We start from the raw sequence: 18,825 nt of genomic DNA on the forward strand, positions 1-18,825 counted from the left end.
CCCCCCCCCCCCCCCCCCCGCCACACACACCCTGCAGTCACTCAGTTTTGGAAGCATATCCTTGGATACAATCCCAGCATTTTCTTATAATGAGCAGGACAAAGATTCTGATGACATCATATTCTTATTGTTAAACCAAAAGGCAGACAATTTCCAAACTCACAAACGTGCTTAAAGTGAGGAAAAGACAGTGGGAGACACATCCTCTTTCTTGCCTTCCAGGAAATGCCCACTTTTTTTGATATTTTCAGGGGATCTGCTCCTGGTGCTTAAAGTCAAACTGGAGAAGACATTGAGGTGTGAACTGCAGCCACCCCCAACACCAGAACCTGAGTTGGCTCCCTCTAGCTTCAGTGGATTAGAGGCTTGGGAGTGGGAGGGCACCCAGGGACAGGCTCAGATGATGGAATATGAGACCCAAGCAGTTCAAGGACCCTAGGAGAGGTTACGGTCCCAGGGTGGGGTGGCTGATCGGGACACTTAGGATGCCTAGGAAGCACTGGGTCCTGGGCACAGCCTACTTCTTCCATCCCAGGGCCCGTTGCCTCGGTGATTGGCGCTATGGAAACAAGGGAGGTGGGGGGGGGTAGAGCCCTGACGGCTCGGTTTCCGCCCTCGGCTACCGCTCCCCCACCCTCCTAATGCCCGCCAGGGTTTCGGAGAGGGACAAAGGAAGACACGGGGGTTCTAGAGTTGGGTGAGGGAATGGCGGGAGAAGAGGCCGGGAAGGAGCTCTGCGGCTGTCCAAGGTGCTGAACTTGGGAACCACGCTCAGGTGGGCTAGCAGAGAGTTCCCTTGGTCTCAAGCACTTGCCCCCGCTTTGCCTCACCCACCTCACACACAGATATCTCATAATTTGGGGCGCGCGTGACCTTAATATAGACTAGGTCTTAACTAAGTCTGATCTCTCTTTCTCTTTTTCTGGGGCAGAAGCATCTGGAGTCATCAGACCACTTTGTCCCATCTCCAGGTCTCAGACACCTCCAAACACACCCCCAGCACAGCTCTGTCCCGGAGTGGGTGGCTCCCAAGGCCCCCTCCTCCGTTGTATGGCACAAAGAGCTCTTTTGCCTTGAGTCACACCCCCTAACCTTGTCCCCCCCCCCAAAAAAAAAACACACACTGCCCCAGTCTCTTGATCTTCCACTCTCAAGGGCTCCGCACCCTGTTTCTTTACCATGGCTTCAGGAGTTCCTGCACCCCATTCTGTCTTCTCTGGTCACACCGTGTCCAGTATACCCACCCTGTCCCAAGGAGACTTGACCCAGACCCCATCCAACTCACGCGTGCCGTCAAAGCGGGTGGCGATGGTGTCCAGAAAGGTGTTTTGAGGGGCCAGCAACCCCTTCATGACCGGCATGGCCCCGGGTGCGGATTCGAGGCGTTGCGCGGGCTGCGTTCAGCGCGGCCTGGCCGGAGGGGGCGCGCTACCGGCGGGGCCGGGGCGCCCCATGAGCCGGCCTGCCTCCTCCCCTCCTCTCGCCGCCGCTGCCTCTCTGCTCTGAACCTGGTAGCTCTGAGCTCTGCTCCGCAGCACTTAGAGAGCCACCCCCCTCCCACCTCCCCACGGGTCAGGTTCTTCCCCGAGGGCTCGGCCCGCGCCCACCACGTGGCTCCGCACCGGGAGGGGCCGCCAGAGACACCCGCACCCCTCCTCTGCGGCTCTCCTCCCGGAGGGGAGCGGCCCACGCGTGTCTCTTGGGGAGAGACTCGGAGACACGCCCACCATCGAGGCTTGAGGTGATGAGGTGGGGCTCGGATGGTGGCCACGCCCTTCTTTCAGGGTGGTCACGCCTCTACGCGTGGTTCCCTGGCTGCTCTGGTAGCTCCACCCTACGGGTTTCCCCGCGCGGCCCACGCTGGGGTTTGTGTCTGGTTGCTAGTGCCGCCTGCTGGAGTTGGGATATTTCTTTTTTTTTCTTTCTTTCTTCCTTTCTTCTTTTCTTTCTTTCTTTTCAAAAGAGGGTTGTTACATTCATTTATTTTGCGCATGTGTGTGTACTTGCCTGTGCTGTAGTGCAGGGTGTGGAGGTCAGAGGACAATTTTCCTTAGTTGGTTATCGCCTTCCACTTTGTCTCCAGGATCGAACTCAGTTCTTCAATCTTGGCAGTAAGGGCCTTTATTTACCGAGCTATCTTGCCAGCCCTCATGACTCTATTTTTATTTTTTTTTTGATGTATTTATTAAGTATAGAGTGGTCTGCCTGTTTCTATGTCTTCAGGCCAGAAGAGGACACCAGATCTCATTACAGGTGGTTGTGAACCACCATGTGATTGCTGGGAATTGAACTCAGGACCTTTGGAAGAACAGGCAGCGCTCTTAACCACTGAGCCATCTCTCCAGCCCCCATGTCTCTATTTTTTGAATTACTATCCTAGGGCTATAGCAAAGTGACACAGAATAGACCGTTAAACAATTCTGGAATCTAGAAATCTGAGTTCAAGGTTAGATCCCGACTTCAGGACTAGATCCTTCTGAAGAAGAGTCTTCCATGCTGTCCTTCAGCTTCTTAGTGGGTTGCTAGTGAGTTCTGGCATCTTTGGCTTGTGCATGCATTGCCTTGGTCATTGCTTCCAAGTTCATACGAGTTCTTCCTGAGTCTCTGTGTGTATGCCAATCCCCCTTTTTATGAGAGCACTACTCATACTGGATTAGAGGTCTGCCATACTCCCATCTTATCTTACTTGACTGCATTGGCAAGACCACTTCCTAAATGCTGGGGGAGGGGTTAAGACTTCAACCTGTGAATCTGGGGGGCGCACACTCCCATCCACAACGTGTATCTTTTGCTAGAGTCGTAGAAAAAAAAATCTTTTTTTTTTTTTTGCCCCATTTTTGCTTAAGAACATTCTCAGAAGCCGGGCTGTGGTTGCATCCACCTTTAATCCCAGCAATTGGGGAGGCTGAGGCAGGCAGATCTCTGTGAGTTCAAGGCCAGCCTGGTCTACAGAGTGAGTTCCAGGACAGGCTCCAAAAGCTACAGAGAAACCCTATCTCCAAAAACCAAACCAAAAAAAAAAAAAAACTACACAGAGACACAGAGAAATCCTGTCTCGAAAAACAAACAATAAAAGAACATTCCCAGTTTTCATTCTATACAACTAGGTGCAATATCTGGCCATTTGCAATGACTGCACAAACTTACTCACCTGCTTTCGCACAGCCGACCACGCCACCACCACTCTGGAAGGGTCACCATGGAAGCTTACATGCCTTGCCTTTCTGTAACCTTACATCCAGCCCTTAGCTGGATTCTATTCCCTTATTCAGCTTTCCTGAACCTTTCTATATAGGTCCCTATTATAGAACAGTAGGAGATGAGGATGTAGCTCTGTTGGTATAGTGCTTGCTTAAAATACCCGAAGCTCTGGGTTCAGGTCCCCCAGTACCGCATAAACCCCAGGTGTGGCAGAGCACACTTGCAATTTCAACAGCCCCAGGGAGGTCACTTAAGTTTACGGTCATTCTGGTCATTCGAGGACAGCCTGGAATACATAAGACCCTGCTTTAAAATAAATAAATAGAAATAAGCAAATAAAGTAGATAGTAGAACAACGTGGGACACATGAGTACCTTATCCCCCCCCACCCCCGCAAGCATGCACCCCGGGACTTTGCAAGGACCCTTGCACTTGAGTCTTCCCTACCAAGTATTTCGGACAAGAAATCCAGCTCCTTCCGGGCCCTAGATCTTTCACAGTTCCCAAGATGCTCTCCCGCCCCCTGGAGGCCTGAACTTGACACACAGGAACAAAAATTAGCCACACCAACAGAGACTCGTCTTTATTGCCGTTTTCCTAGAGACTGACATTGGCGAGCAGAGGGGAGAAGAGAGGACCAGAACAGAGTTTGAAGACCGGTTCAGATTCCTGACCCGCCCCGGGGTGCTAAAGCGGTGGTGGTAGCGGTCAGACAGCGGCGACCAGGGCAGGGATGTGGCTCTAGGTCTGCGCCTGCGCGCCGGCCCATGGTCAGGATGCCGGCAGCGTGGTTGCCGTTGGCTTGCAGAAGGCGCTGCAGCCGGCCCTGGAGGCCTGGGGGTCCAGGACGCCGCTTTCCCAGAGTCAGGATGCCCGCGGCGTGGTTTCCAGCGCCGTGCAACAGTTCGTAGAGGCGGCAAGAGCAGGTCTTCTGGCGACAGCAGTCGGGCAGTGGCTGTGCGTCCACCCCAAGCGACAGCAGCGCTGGCGGCAACAGTAGTAGCAACAGCAGCGTCACGGCGGCCCAGGGAACCTAAAAAGAACGAGAGACAGGGCGCGAAAGGGATTCACTCCATACCCAGTCGGCTCAGAACCTCACCTTGCCTGAAATCGTGCCTGTCACTGAGTTTCCTGTGTCTACTCATCCTTAAGTCCACAGCCGAGCCACCTTCCCTAGGAAGCCCTCGTAAACTTTCGCCGGCTGAATAAGTTTGTCCCTTGCAAACATATTTAAAGGCTCCACCTGCAGACAGGCGTGTCTGAGTCTGTCTGCAACAAACCCGTAAGCTTAGCCGAAACAAAGGGTTTATTCAGCCTAGGCCTTCCCTCTACACACACAGCAGGCCTGTTCCTTTGCTGGAGAAAACTGAACATTGTGACTTTGGACCAGTTTCTCACCCTCTTAGGACGGTCCTTCCTCACCTACAAACGAGGCATTAAATCATTCCTGCTATCCAGGGCTGTTAAGTGGGAGACATAAACTGACAAGCACAAAAGCATCTGAAATACAAGCGTTTGCTCAATAAACACGAGCCTTTAAGAGAACAGCGTACCTAGTGTTAACCAAACAGCCTGAGGGCCGAGATCCCGCAGCCCAGACTCGTGCCTCAGTGCTGCCCGAGAAAGATCATCTTGGGCCCAGCCCCAGGGCAAACACTCTAGCGGCCTCAGTGGTTTGGTGAAGCTCATCCCTATTCCCAGCTCTTTACCTTTGTAGAAAGAAAGTTCATGATGTCTGGAGCTCAGGGCAGGGCAGTCTGGAAAGACAGTTGTCTTCAGCGCAGTGGTCCAAACACCCAAGGAGTCTGAGGCGGTGGTGGACTGTGGGCTGCTTCCAGGGGCAGGGGTTTATAGTGCTCTGAGGTGTGTGTGGAAAGGGGGGGGGGAAGACATGAGCATCTGCGCCCATTTTAAACCAGACAAAGGCATGTCTAAGATTAGCATCTTGCCGTGGAGCCGTCTCCAGGTTGGACCCAAAGAATGGCCGCCCTGTCCTTGGTCCCCTGCTTGTCTGTCTGCCTGTTTCTTGGAGATGGGGCGGTCTCCGGGTACTAATGAGGCTACCTCACACCCAGGAATCCAAGTTCACAAAAGAGGCAGTGACTGGGGCACTGGCCGGAGACAATAGGGGAGGGGGCAGTTGCTAATTAGGGGCAGGAGAAGTGGCAGCCTGAGAACCATTGTCCATGGTACGTAGAGGGTGGGGGAGTAGGGAGGATACCTGGGTAGCATTTACACACACACACACACACACACACACACACACACACATCACCGGCTCCTTGCCCATCTCTGAGGAATATCAGGTTCCAGAGCCTTTTTCCTCCGTGGAAACATGGAGAAACTGCCCCACCCCACCCCACAGCCCTCCGTTTCTTCTGTTCCTTTCACTTAACTCCTCCGTGGAAAGTCTTACTTTTACGGAGACTTACTGTGGGCAATGGGTGACAGGGCAGCCAAGCCTGGTTTCTAGAAACTGGTGGAGAGCAATGTCTCCTGGGCCAGGAGAGAAGAGGCTATTGTGTAGTCTAACTCTGCCATCTCCAGGACTGAACCATCATGGAACCAGGTGTGAGGGTGATGGGTGTGGGATGGAACTCATCCACTTGCCAAGGACTCATGCCACTTGCCAAACTCCTTCAGGGCCTTGTTAAGGAGCTCTTGATGTAGATCAATTTCTGCATGGGTACAGTGACCTCAGTGTGCCTGGGATGTGACTCTTTCTTTCTTTCTTTCTTTCTTTCTTTCTTTCTTTCTTTCTTTCTTTCTTTCTTTCTTTCTTTCCTTCCTTCCTTCCTTCCTTCCTTCCTTCTTTCTTTCTTTCTTTCTTTCTTTCTTTCTCTTTCTCTCTCTCTCTTTCTTTCTCTTTTTCTTTTTTCCCTTCCTTCCTTCTTTCCTTCCTTCCTTCTTTTCTTCCTTTCTCTGTGTAGCCCTGGCTGTCCTGGAACTCACTCCGTAGACCAGGCTGGCCTCGAACTCATAGAGATCCACCTGCCTCCCGAGTGACTGGGATTAAAGGTGTGTGCCACCATTGCCCAACTGTGACCCCATTTTCTTTCTTTATTTTTTTTTTTTTTTTGGTTTTTCGAGACAGGGTTTCTCTGTAGCTTTGGAGCCTGTCCTGGAACTCCCTTTGTAGACCAGGCTGGCCTCGAACTCACAGAAATCCGCCTGCCTCTGCCTCCCGAAGTATGCGGGATAGTCTCTGTGTATGCGGATATGTACTGCATGTGTGCCTGGTGCCTGTGAGTGCCAAGGGGGTTTTAGGTTCCCTGGGACTGGAGTTATGGACGGTAGTGAGCCACTATGGTGCTGGGAACCAAGCCCAGGTCCTTTGCAAAAGCAGTAAGTGCTCTGTAAGCATCTCCACAGCCATGTCCCCACTTTCAAGGAGCACACAAGTCTGGGGTGGGGTGACATCTGGGTCCAAGGATAATCTAATGGAGGGAAAGGACTACTCAGAACCAGCAACAATTAGATAGTCACTTTCTTCTGAGTGGGACAGGGGTGCCCCTCAAAGGCTTGGCCTGACAAATTGCTTCCACTAGGTAGGTAAGGGGACAGAGTATGCCTGAGAAGGGACAAAGTGAACAAAGGCTAGGATTTGACAGTGCTTGGCTCACATGGCATGGGGTGTGGGGCTCATAGTTTCTATGGAACTAAGGGGAGAGTTAAGTTGGGTCAAGTTTTCCAGGGCCTTAGGTGCCAGGCTGGGCAGTCATTGGAAGACTGATGGGTGCTGGCTATGGAAGAGGGAGGAGCCCATGAAAGGAGACATGGGAAGACAGAGAAACATTCGGAGGCAGAACTGAAAGCAGCATGCTAATCTCCCTTGACTTGGGAGGAGCTGCAGGTCTTGGCCTCCCAGCTTCGAAGCTTAGTTTCCTTACTGCTATGGGCACTTTCTGCAGGGAGCTCTGAGGCTCCTGCTTGCTATGACACTCCGTGACTTGAAGTTTAGCTTCCTCCTTTCTCATCGTGGAAGTGATTTGTACAGGCTAGGCCGAGAAGGAGACCAGTGCTGAGACCGGGTGAAGCTGGTAACACACAGCCCCTTCACCTTCAGGGTGGGGGATGGGACGGTGGGATGCATCTGTCTGCTTGTGTTAAGCCATGGAGGAAGGCTCCAGAAGCTCCTACGAACTCACACTCTTGGGACTAACCTAAGCCAGTGTGCAGAGGAGGTGTAAGTTCTGGAACTCAGGGCAGAGAGAAGGGTGGCTGGCTGGGAGCCCAGGCTGTGGCTGAAGCAGGGTGCCCACATGACATTCCCAAAGCAGCACCCAGAATCTGGGTATGAGAATTTTATTTGACAGCCTTGAGAAATGTACTCAGTAGCCAAGAGTCCTTGATGAGTTTTCTCATTTGTTTGCTTGGCTTTTATTTATTTATTTATTTATTTTTATTTTTTGGTTTTTCGAGACAGGGTTTCTCTGTGGCTTTTGAACCTGTCCTGGAACTAGCTCTGTAGACCAGGCTGGTCTTGAACTTGTGAGGAGCCATTTTCCTCCTAAAAATCATTACAGGAGCCATCGTCTTGGGGAATCTGCAGGGAACCCCACACCCATAATTATGTTAAGAATTGTTCTATTGAGAGAACCTGCCCCACACCCAATTAAGCTGTTGATGGAGAGTTATCTGTTAGCAGAACCTGCCCCACATTCCAGCTATCCAGGGAACTAGGTGTGGCAACTCGTGACTTCTTGGCCTACGTGACCGGGACCACTCGGCAGCGAGATCCCGTGCCCTGCCCCCAAGCACCTCATCCAGGGGCTGTATACGCAGCAACCAGGACCCTAATAAACGGAGGCTGTGACAAATTTAGCATGGCCTCCTCCTTGTTTCCTAGCCCATTTCTCTTCCAGATAGTACCCCTCCTTGACCCTGGAATAACTGATTGCAGGGTGGGTTACAACCCTTAGACTGAGTGACCCACCCAACGCAATCAACAGGAACTCTCAGAGATCCGCCTGCCTCCGCCTCCTGAGTGCTGGGATTAAAGGCGTGCACCACCACCGCCCGGCTTGGCTTTTTTTAATGGTTTATTTAACTTTATGTGCATTGTTGTGAAGGTGTCAGATCCCCTGGAACTAGATCTTCAGACAGTTGTCAGCTGCCATGTGGGTGCTGGGAATTGAACCTGGGTCCTCGGGATAAGCAGTAAGTGCTCTTAACCACTGAGCCATCTCTCCATCCCTTGGTTGGTTTTTTGAGACAGGGTTTCTCTGTATAGCTTTGCAGCCAGTCCTGGAACTCACTCTGTAGACCAGGCTGGACTTGAACTCACAGAGATCCGCCTGCCTCTGCATCTCGAGTGCTGGGATTAAAGGCGTGAGCCACAACCACCTGGCAGCCCTTGGATGTTTTTACAGAGGACCTGGGTTTGGTTCCCAGAACCCACATAGCAGCTCTCAGCTGCCTATAACTCCAGATTCAATGAACTCACTCTCTTCTTCTGGCCTCTGGAAACATTTGCATATACATGGTGCACATAAACACGCAGGCACACACAGATAACATAAAACCAATACATCAATATTTTAAAAAGAATTTTATTTGGGAGTGGATCCAGGGAGCCAAATGATAAAATGGGCAAGGGAGGGAAGGACAGAGGGAAGGGAGGAGAGCTGGCAGGAAGAGTATTGGATGCTGGTTTACTCTTGTGGGCCAGCCTCCTCCTTTCAGGAGACTGTGCAAGATGATACCTCGGACCAGGAGACAGTGATGCCGAGGTCTTTGTTCATTTGCTCCTGCTCCTTAAGGAGCCACTCTGGGAGCATCACCTACACTTTTCACCCATGCTGTACCCTGGTCAAGCACATGAGAGGTTGAGATACAGGAAGTCACCAGGGTGTATCAGAACTCCTTATCAGTGTCACATGGGGTAGGCTGAGGGAGATGGTCGTAGGCACTGCTGGGTTCCGCTGTACGCCCAAAGCCTCTACCTTAAAACTGGCCAATGCGTCTAAGGCCTCCTAAGGGCTCAGTGGCTCTGATGGGCCAATATGTGATGTCTGGTCCAGGACTCAACATCTGGAGACGCCCCAGAGGGAAGAGCCAGGTGGCAAAGGGGAGTCTGGCAACAGTTGCCTTGGTTAAGATATCACCCTCTTCCACAGGAGCTGGGCCAGGTGACTGAGCCTGAGGACCCGAGGCATTTCAGGAGGGAAGGAGGAGGAGGGGCAGGCTGCTAGGGCTTCTCGGAGGACTCTGAAGCTCCCTGGTCCAACCAGATGGATTTTGACAGGACCCACACTGCCCCGGTGCCGCAGGGACTTGTAGTGAGGGGAGACTTCCTGAAGGCAGTGGTCAAGCTAGGGGCAGAATAGGACAGTGAGGCTACCCTGCAGTGGCACATATATGCCTGTGCCCAAGGCCACCTGCAGGCAGGACTTCAGTATAGAAATGTGTGTTCAAGGATCCATGCTCCCTTCCCAGATTCCCTGAAGAAGGGTTCCCCTCCCTGGTAGCCCTTTCCCTGAACTCCCTTGTTTCCATGACAACTGGGAGGACTTGTAGAGCAAAAGAGATTGAGCCAGACCCCATGTCATCCTTTACCTTGTCTCGATTTTCCTCCGACAGATTCCTCAATCCCCTCAGCTCCATGAACACCTCGTAGTGCGGGGCAGAACCATCACAGGAGTCTGAGGACAAAGCCACCCGCACACACAGTTCCTGAGGACAAAGTGGCTGCCAGAGCCTCTGCCTTTACATCTTCCCTATTCTAAGATTCACGGGGGCGAGAGAGAGTCTCGGTGACAAGCAGCAAATAGAGGGGAACCTAGACCCAACACTTGGGTATGAAAAAGGTCAGGAATGAAAATGGGTGAAGCTGGGCAAAGGTGGTACACACGCCTTTAGTCCCAGCACCCGGGAGGCAGAGGCAGGCTGATCTCTGTGAGTTTGAGGCCATCCTGATCTATAGAGTGAGTTCCAGGACAGCAAGGACTGTTACACAGAGAAACCCTGTCCTGAAAATAAATAAATAAGTAAAAAAGGTGGAGGCTGTGGTGGTGAGAGGCATGGGAGTTAGAGACAGAGAGGAACTTTTGTTAGGAGCAGTGGAGAAGACTGAGTTGAATCCCTTCCTAGGTGTCTCTGGTCAGGGTGAACATAGGTGGGGGATAACCAGACCCAATGCGAGAAATGCTTACCCAGAATGCCACTCTCCACACAGGCATAGTCCAATAGCTTGGCCCCTGGCCACTGCCCCACTGCTTGGGCCAGGGCCACAGAGAAGGTATTCTCATCAGTAACTTCTCCTCGAACGCTCAGGGTCTGTCCCAGCCTGAGGGAAGAAGGAGGAGGGAGTGGACCCAAGGGACAGGGGCAGCCCCTCGGCATCCCCAGGGTCACCTACCTGCGGGTGAACCTGACCACAGGACACTGATTGTAGGCACCGACCACCTGGACCACATCTCCCAGGCGGCACCTGAGGAGTGGGGTTAGGGAGAAGAGTGAACTTGTGGTCCCCTCCCAAGGGCAGGACATCAGAGGTGACGGGGCCAGTAGGGATCACCTGGTCAGGCTGGCGTGATCAGTCAGCACCAGCTCATACTCCTCTTTCCTTTGGACGTCAGTAAGAAGGAGAGTGGAGGTTGCCTCCTCTTGGGTTCCTTCCTTGAAGGGAAGCAGCTCAATAAAGGGGATTCCAGGGGGCAGAAGATATGATCCTTGGGGTTGCTCTGGCCACAGGTTTAGGGCCATCACCCCTACAGAGAACAAAAAAAATCTTGTTAACCTCAGGGCACATTCCTTTCTGCCAGGCAACAGTAGACAGCAATGCCTCACTCTGGACCACAGACCCAGCTTCTCTGAGCATCTGGTCCTCCTGCTCCAGCTTCTCAGGATACCCCCCCCCAGGTCTAGCCTGTAGAGATGCCGCGGTTCCACAGGGATCAGAGTTGAAAGCAAATCCTGGTACCACCCGAGTCTGTGTGAGATGCTAGGTCTCAATGAACCTTGGCATGCTCAGCTGTCAGTCACGCTAGGTACCCATACCATCCCAGGCACTGAGAAGGATTCAAGAAGATAAGTATAAGCGGCTGGATGCACAATAGCTAGCTGTGTGACCTTTGCCCCCAGCCCCACCTGCATCCAAGCCCCGCATCAAGCTGACCTCCAGAGGCGGCATAAGCAGGAGAGAAGAAGGCTAGCCCTTGGCACCACAAGGCCTTAAGGGCAGCCACAGCTTCTGCCTGGCCTCCTGCATCCAAGGTCACCACCACCTGCAGCTTTGGCCAGAGCCGAAGGGCCAAACCTCGGGGTCCCTGCTCCAGCGCTTCCTGTAGTTCAGCGGCTCGGCTGGGGAGAGGCGTTCCTAGCTTCCCGGATGCTATGGCCTCAGCCAGTTCTTTGCCATCTGCCTCCAGGCCCACAAAGACATCCAGGAGCTCCACTGCAGTCCATGCCTCCAGTGCCCTCAGCCCTGAGGACATCAGTGCCTCCAGTAGCAGAGTCCGAGTGTCCTTGGCTCCGAGGGGGCTTACCCGGCCCAAGGCATGCCTGAGCCAGGGAACAGAGCCGAGCCATGGGGATGTAGGGGTAACACAGGCAGAACTTCCTGGAGACAACACTTCTGGGTAGACCTTGTTTAGGGTGACTAGACCCAGCAGGGTCGCCTGGAGGGATGATATAAGATAGGCTGTTATTTAGACTTCAGAATCAGACCCAGCTACTACTGTGGGCCTTCTGCACACATCCTTCAATAAGAGTTTGCTGCTGTGGGGTGGGGGTGCCTCTGTTTACCTGCAGAGAAGCCTCTCCATGGTACTGGGGTGAGGAAGGGGGCAGGAGCTGCTCTTTGCTTTCTTCCTCCTGGACTTGGCTGGTTTTGGTCAATGGGAGCTGATTCCGGAAGGTGCTCATGTCTGTAGCCCCCCCAAAATACCAGAAACTCCTCAGGAAGTGAGAAGAATGTGGAGACTCTCGAGGAAGGAACCCAGGAAGGGTCTGGAAAGTGGGGTGAGGGCTGGAACAGGACCCAGCAAAGGAAAATCCATCTTAACAGGAGAATCAGGTGTGAGCTGTGGTGGGGCTCTGGGTCAGGCCACAGAGTATTGGTAGTAAATGAACGGGGGCCTTTGGGTTCTAGACTCTGGTGTGTGTGTGTGCACTTTCTCTTTGGGTCACTTCCCCCAGGTGTCAGAACCGCACCTGTGATCCCCCGGGGGAGACAGCAAGGACTCTGGGCTCTCTTCAGACACCACAGGAGAGCCTGCTGCTGGCTCTGGCCCGCGCGCAGTGTGCTCTGTTGCAGCTTTCGCTGCTGGCAGGCAGCCTCCCAGGCCAGGACCCGCCAGGCCACCTGATGTCGGAGGAGGATCAGCCAGGAGGGCTTCTGCTGCCACAGCACGGCCAGTAGGGGCAGCAGGAGCAGCAGCCAAAGCAGCAACATCCCCAAGTAGCTCCTGGGAGAAGAACGGAACAGAGTGGGGCCCAAGGGGGATAACCATGTTGTCCCCACCCCCCCCCACTTCCCTGCACACAGGAAGCTGAGGAAGAAGCCAGAGGGAGAAAGCCAGGGCCCTGCTGGGCACGCAGGCTGGAAAAGGCAGTATGTCTGTCAGTCCGGTGTCCTACTGACAGACATCCTCGATTCCTTAGCCCTGTAGCTGGAAGAGCAGCTCGACAGCTCCCCCTCGGCAGGCACAGAGAGGGCTGAGCAAAACGTAGGACATCTTACCCACTCCCAAGTGACTTTACTTTCTCTCGGGGCTCTTCCCTGGCTAGGTCTCCTCCCCCTCCGGAGTCCTGGGTATATATGCCACCTGTCACAGCCCACTTCTGCTCACTTTCAGTATCCCAGGTCCCTCAGGATCCCTTAGTGTCTCTGATTTCAGTACCCAGCATGCCAGAAAGTTGGAGAGATAACTTTAAAGGGCAGGGTTAGGACAGGAAATCCGGCCTGACTGGGCGGAGCTGAGGGGGGTGTTCTTAAAGGAACAGGTCACCTACAGGCTGACAAGTTGGACGCCGGCTCCGGTAGGCAGATGAGGGAATTAGGGCCAGGGTAGCACAGCATGATCACCAAGAAAGAGAAAGGAAGGTGTGTGGTAAGGGTGTTTGCACTCCATCCTGGAGCAGGCTCAGACTTGAGACAACTGAAAACCGCAGCTGTGGAGGTGCGGGTGTGCACACCTGTCACCCCAGGCCTCGGGGATGTGGCAGCAAGAGGTCGTCCTCAGCTGTGTTACAAGTTCAAGGCCAGCCGGGGCCACCTGGAGGTCTTGTCTTTCAAAGAAAGAAAAAAAAAAAATCCTACAGGGTGCAGCGGGCACATGGCATTTGGGAGGCAGGGAAGAAGAAAGGTTCAAGCAGGTTGTCAACTCCTCTGGGCTACATAGCCAGCTCCTGCCGTAAAGAATAAGCAATAGCCAGATGTTGTGAGTCATACTTTTAATTCCAGCACTCAGGAGGCAGAGGCAGGTGGATCTTTGTGAGTTCGAGACCAGCCTGCTCTATAGAGAGTATTCCAGGACAGCCAAGGCTACACAGGGAAACCCTTTCTCAAAAAATTGAAAAACAAAAAACAAAACAAATGTAAAGAAAGAAAGAAAACGATTTTTATCTTTGCAATTGTTAAACCCATATCACAGGCAGTCTGCTAAGAAATCTCACAGACAGACCTCGCCCTTTTACACAGACAAGTAGGCACAGTCTATTACCCAATGGCCAGTCCTTATGATGACGACATAGCACGGTTTGTCATAGATAGTGCAGTCAATTTACCTGCGACTGAGTTTACTCACTGACTTTATCTCCAGGAAAACACACTTGAAATATTGAAATAGTTTATCTTAATTTTAATTTCCCGTGCACTGGTGTTCTGCCTGCGTGTGTGTCTGTGTGAGGGTGGCGGATCCCCTGGAACTGGATTACACACAGTTGTGAGCTGCCATGTGGGGACTGGGAATTGAAACCTGGTCCTTTGGTACTGTGTACAGTTTTTTTTTATTTTTTTATTTTTTTTGATGATTTTTTTTTACAATTTTTTTAAAATATTTTATTTATTTACTTATTGTGTATACAATATTCTGTCTGTGTGTATGTCTGCAGGCCAGAAGAGGGCACCAGACCCCATTACAGATAGTTGTGAGCCACCATGTGGTTGCTGGGAATTGAACTCAGGACCTTTGGAAGAGCAGGCAATGCTCTTAACCACTGAGCCATCTCTCCAGCCCCCTATTTTTATTTTCTTAACTGTATCTATGTTCAGAGATGATAAGGGCTTTCTCAGGATGAGCTTAAGATGTATTACAATCTAATTTAGTTTTGATGTTACTATTACTTTAAAGAAAATTAAAAGTTTATTGTTAGGATACCCAAAGCATTGTAAAAAGTCTCAAAATGGGGATCGATTTCCAGGCACGTTTCCCATAAGGTGACCTGATGGCCTAGGGTTATATAGAGCACAGAAATGCGGCTGATCAGAGCAGTTACCCCTCTGCACAGAACTAGCAGGGCCTGAGGGGCAGTGGCTCAGAGGGGCAGCAAAAAGGGCCAGGACTCTAGGGGCCAGCTAGGGACAGAGCGAACCCTGGTCCTTTGGAAGAGCAGCCAGCACTCTTAATCACTAAGCCATCCTTCCAGTCCTGAAATACTTATTTTTATTATGTGTTTCTGTATGTCACCATGTGTGCAGGTGCCTGTGAAATCCAGAAGAAGGCTTTAGATCTGCTGGAGCTGAAGTCACCCAACAGGGGTGACAGGTTCAGGTCTTCTGGAATAGTAGAAGTTAAGTTCTCTTGACTATTGGGCCGGCTCTTCACCCCCTCCCCAACACCTTCTTTCAAAACAGAGTCTCATGTAGCCCAGGCAGACTTTGAACTTGATAGGTAGCTAAGAATGACTTTGAACTCTTGATCCTCCTGCCGATACCTCCAGAGGCCTGGGAGAGAGAGAAAGAGGATTTAGAGTGGCGTATAGGCTGTGGTCCAGCTTGTCCAGGAATGGCGATCTATCAACAGAAGGCCCAAGAAGCCAGTAGCTGTTCAGTCCATGAGGCTGGATGTCTCTGCTGGTCTTCAGTATACACTGGAATCCCACAGAAAAGGCTCTTCCTCCTCCTCCTCCTCCTCCTTCTCCTCTGTTTTTCAAGACAGGGTTTCTCTGTAGCTTTTGGAGCCTATCCTGGGACTAGCTCTTGTAGACCAGGCTGGTCTCAAACTCACAGAGATCCACCTGCCTCTGCCTCCTGAGTGCTGGGATTAAAGGCGTGTGCCACCACCGCCTGGCTCCTTTTTCTTAAAAAAAATATTTATTATGTATACAGTGTTCTGTCTGCATGTATACCTGCAAGTTAGAAGAAGGCACCAGATCTCATTACAGATGGTTGTGAGCCACCTTGTGATTGCTGGGAATTGAACTCAGGACCTCTGGAATAGCAGCCAGTACAACTGAGCCATCTCTTCAGTCCGTTGTCTTTCCTTTTTTCTTTTTTAAGGGGAAGTATTCAAGACAGTGTCTTGCTACACAGCTCATATTAACCTTGAACTTACAATCCTTTTGTCTCAGTCTCCTGAATGCTAGGATTACAGGCATAGTCAACTCTTCCTACCTTCGTTTGTCTGTTTGATCCTTCCTTTCCTCTTTTCTTCCTTTCTTCCTGTCTCCCTTTGGGATTACAGGTGTGTACCACCAAAATGGTCCAAGTGTGTGTATGTGTGTACATGAGTATGTGAGTCACATGTGTGTAGTGGCCAGAGACCAATGTTGGGCATTCACCCATTAGTCTCCATCTCCATTTTTTTTTTAGAAGATAGTCACTGAACCTGGAGCCCACAGACTGGGCTAGACTGTCTGGCCAGGCAGCCCCATAGACCCCGTCTCTACCTTGCCAACCCTGGAAGAATAGCCATGTGCCGCCACACCTGGCTTTTGACATGACATGGGTGCTGGGTTCAGACTCTGGTCCTTATGCTTCTGCTGTAAACATGTTGACAACTGACTCACCTCTCTGTCTTTTTTATTTTTAATTCTATTGATACTCAAATAGGCTTTCATACGCTAAGCTCATTCCAAATCACTTACAAAGATAACTCTGACTTTGTGGTTGGTGATGCTTGGTTCCTTTAATTCGTTGATGAGTTCCATCTGCTAGCATGTGTTCCGGATGTTTGCGTCCATGTTCATGAGTCATGTTGGTCTTGTGATGTCTTAGTCTGGTTTTGGCATTAGGACAATACTGGTTCCATGGCACAATCTAGAAAGTGTCCATGCTTACACTTCTAAAAAGTTTGTGGGGGCTGGAGGGATGACTCAGCAGTTAAGAGCACTTGCTGCTCTTGCAGAGGACCCAGGTTCAGTTTCTTTTTGGTTCCAGGGAATCCAAGGCCGCCTTCTGGTTACTACAGGCATGAAGCACACAAGAGTGCACTTAAACACATGCAGGCAAAACACCCACACACATAAAATTAAGTACATATTTAGAAAACGAAGCATTTTATTAGGGTGAGTGTATGTGTGACCATGTGCTGGGCAGGCTGGTTCCCTGGCTCTGAGATGGAGAGACTGAAGAAGAGCAAAACAGCCCAAAACTAGAAACATCATATCCTTGAGAATAGCTACAGGGAGAAACCATTTCCAATAGTCATCACGTGGTAAAATAAATAAATAAATAAATAAGCCCGGCGGTGGTGGCGCACGCCTTTAATCCCAGCACTCGGGAGGCAGAGGCAGGCGGATCTTTGTGAGTTCGAGACCAGCCTGGTCTACAAGAGCTAGTTCCAGGACAGGCTCCAAAACCACAGAGAAACCCTGTCTCAAAAAAACCAATAAATAAATAAATAAATAAATAAATAAATAAATAAATAAATAAATACAAACCAAAACAAACAAACAAAAAAACCCAAAAAATCACAGACTACATTTTTAAGCACAAGTTCACTGACTGAGAATACAGTCAATCAGGAACTCCATTTGACTGCCTCAGCCTCCCCGCTCCATCTCTGCGGGATGGTTTTAAGCCTCCAGTTTGAGGATTTTCCCTCTTTGTGCTCTCTCAATCAGGTTACTCACGTCTTCTCTCCTAGATGCTAAAAACTCCTGATTCGATGTTTGCTATGTATCTGCTACTTGTTATTCATTCATTTACTTTTGCTTGCTCTAACTTAAGCCTGTTCGAACCCCCAAGTACAGCTGTTGTAGGTGGATAATACAGAATACAGGGTCTCTGTCCCAGGATGGACTCAAACACGGTCCTTCTGATCCTCCTGCTTCCACCTTCCAAATGCTGGCATTAGGAGCATCTACACCACACCTGTTTGTGAACTGCTGGGATTCGAACACAGAGCCTTGTGCACACGAGGCAAGCACTCAGTCAACTGTGTTTTCAAAATGTACCCAGATCTGCCCTCTGAGCCTTTCTGACCATCTGTTCCCTTTCTTCCCAGCCATGTTCCCCATCACCCCATGAGAAGCATCTGTCTCAGACAAAAAGATACATACTTCTTGTGCTGGGGATCGAACCAGGAGCCTTTAGCGCAGGAGGCAAGGGTTCTAACACTGAATTCCCAGCCCTTTGAGGAACATAGAACTCTATTATCATTTCCCAAGCTTCAATCTTGGAATGAGTCTAGGTTCCAATCATCCTCCGATATTGGTTATTAAGTTTATGACTACGCTTCAGACCCATGGCTGTGGGTCCCCAGATGACACCACCTTCTCTTGCTTGAACTACTGAAATGGTGTCCCCGCTTCCCCTCACCACTTGTTCTGCCTCCCTTCAAGCTATATACGCTGGAGCCGCAGTCGGATCTTTCTTTTTCCAAAAAGCATTTGTTTTGGGCTGGAGAGATGGCTCAGAGGTTAAAAGAACTGACTGCTGTTCTGAAGGTCCTGAGTTCAATTCCCAGCAACCACATGATGGCTCACACCCATCTATAATTAGATCTGGTGCCAAGAACACTATATACATAATAAATAAATTTAAAAAAAAAAGCATTTGTTTTTTGTTTTGTGTATGAACGTTTGCCTACATGGATGTACATGCACCATGTGTGTGCCTGGTGCCCATGGAGGCCAGAAGAAGGTATTGACTCTCCTGGAACAAGGGTCATAGATGGTTGTAAGGTGCCATGTGGGTGCCCGGGGCTGAATCCAGATCTTCTGTGAGAGAGTAAGTACTATTTTCTTTTCTTTTTTTCTTCTCTTTTTTGGCTTTTTGAGATAGGGTTTCTCTGTGTAGTCTTGGCTGTCCTGGAACTCGCTCTGTAGACCACACTGGCTTCAGACTCAGAGATCCACCCGTCTCTGCCTTCCAAGTGCTGGAGTTAAAGGCGTATACCACATTCTTTTGAGATAAGGCACTGCCTGGTTGGCCTTGTTAGTCAAGAGTGACCTTGAACTTCTGCTCTTCCTGCCTCCACCTCCCAAGTGCTGGAACTGTGGGCAGGTACCACCCGTCTAACTTATAGCAGGGTGTGCTGGCTAGTTTTATGCCAATTTGACACAAACTGGAGTCACTGGAGAGGAGAGAGTCTCAATTGAGACAATGTCTCAGTACGATCAGGCTATAGGCAGGCTTGTAGTGTATTTTCTTAATTTTCAATTGATATTGGAAGGCCCAGTCCATTGTGGTTGGGACCATTCCTTGGCTGATGGTTCTGGGTTCTATAAGAATGT

The 18,825-nt window shown here is 50.8% G+C and overlaps 3 protein-coding genes across 6 annotated transcripts in view; all 3 read right to left on the reverse strand.

Annotated features, from left to right (window-relative positions):
- Kcnh4 (potassium voltage-gated channel subfamily H member 4) overlaps nt 1–1,361 on the reverse strand; it is an 18,276-nt gene extending 16,915 nt beyond the window's left edge. The window contains exons 1-2 of the mRNA XM_050156874.1: nt 1,286–1,361; nt 450–559 (exon numbers count right to left, since the gene is read on the reverse strand). Coding sequence (XP_050012831.1) covers nt 450–559; nt 1,286–1,361 — 186 coding nt within the window. The remainder of the gene's footprint in view (nt 1–449; nt 560–1,285) is intronic.
- Nucleotides 1,362–3,758: 2,397 nt separating this feature from the next.
- On the reverse strand, nt 3,759–5,015 carry Hcrt (hypocretin neuropeptide precursor). Its single transcript, XM_050156847.1, has 2 exons — nt 4,911–5,015; nt 3,759–4,234 (listed from the first exon to the last, which is right to left on the reverse strand). Exons 1-2 carry the CDS (start codon nt 4,929–4,931, stop codon nt 3,863–3,865), a joined length of 393 nt encoding a protein of 130 aa, XP_050012804.1. The 5' UTR covers nt 4,932–5,015; the 3' UTR covers nt 3,759–3,862.
- A 3,721-nt stretch (nt 5,016–8,736) lies between these two features.
- Nucleotides 8,737–13,106, reverse strand: Ghdc (GH3 domain containing). Of its 4 annotated transcripts, none has more exons than XM_050156833.1 (9): nt 12,996–13,106; nt 12,358–12,611; nt 11,950–12,071; nt 11,321–11,822; nt 10,721–10,913; nt 10,562–10,633; nt 10,356–10,489; nt 9,760–9,845; nt 8,737–9,515 (listed from the first exon to the last, which is right to left on the reverse strand). In XM_050156833.1, the coding sequence occupies exons 2-9, from the start codon at nt 12,596–12,598 to the stop codon at nt 9,297–9,299; spliced, it is 1,569 nt and encodes a 522-aa protein (XP_050012790.1). In that variant the 5' UTR covers nt 12,599–12,611; nt 12,996–13,106; the 3' UTR covers nt 8,737–9,296. The 4 variants fall into 4 exon arrangements, with proteins under 4 accessions (XP_050012790.1, XP_050012789.1, XP_050012792.1 ...); XM_050156832.1 differs by having other exon boundaries at nt 12,972–13,089; XM_050156835.1 differs by having other exon boundaries at nt 11,462–11,822; nt 12,887–13,082.
- Nucleotides 13,107–18,825: the final 5,719 nt, after the last annotated feature.

Source organism: Alexandromys fortis, unplaced genomic scaffold, assembly GCF_014885135.2.
Source record: "Alexandromys fortis isolate MF-2015 unplaced genomic scaffold, M_Fortis_MF-2015_v1.1 scaffold_31, whole genome shotgun sequence".
NCBI classification, from domain to species: Eukaryota; Metazoa; Chordata; class Mammalia; order Rodentia; family Cricetidae; genus Alexandromys; species Alexandromys fortis.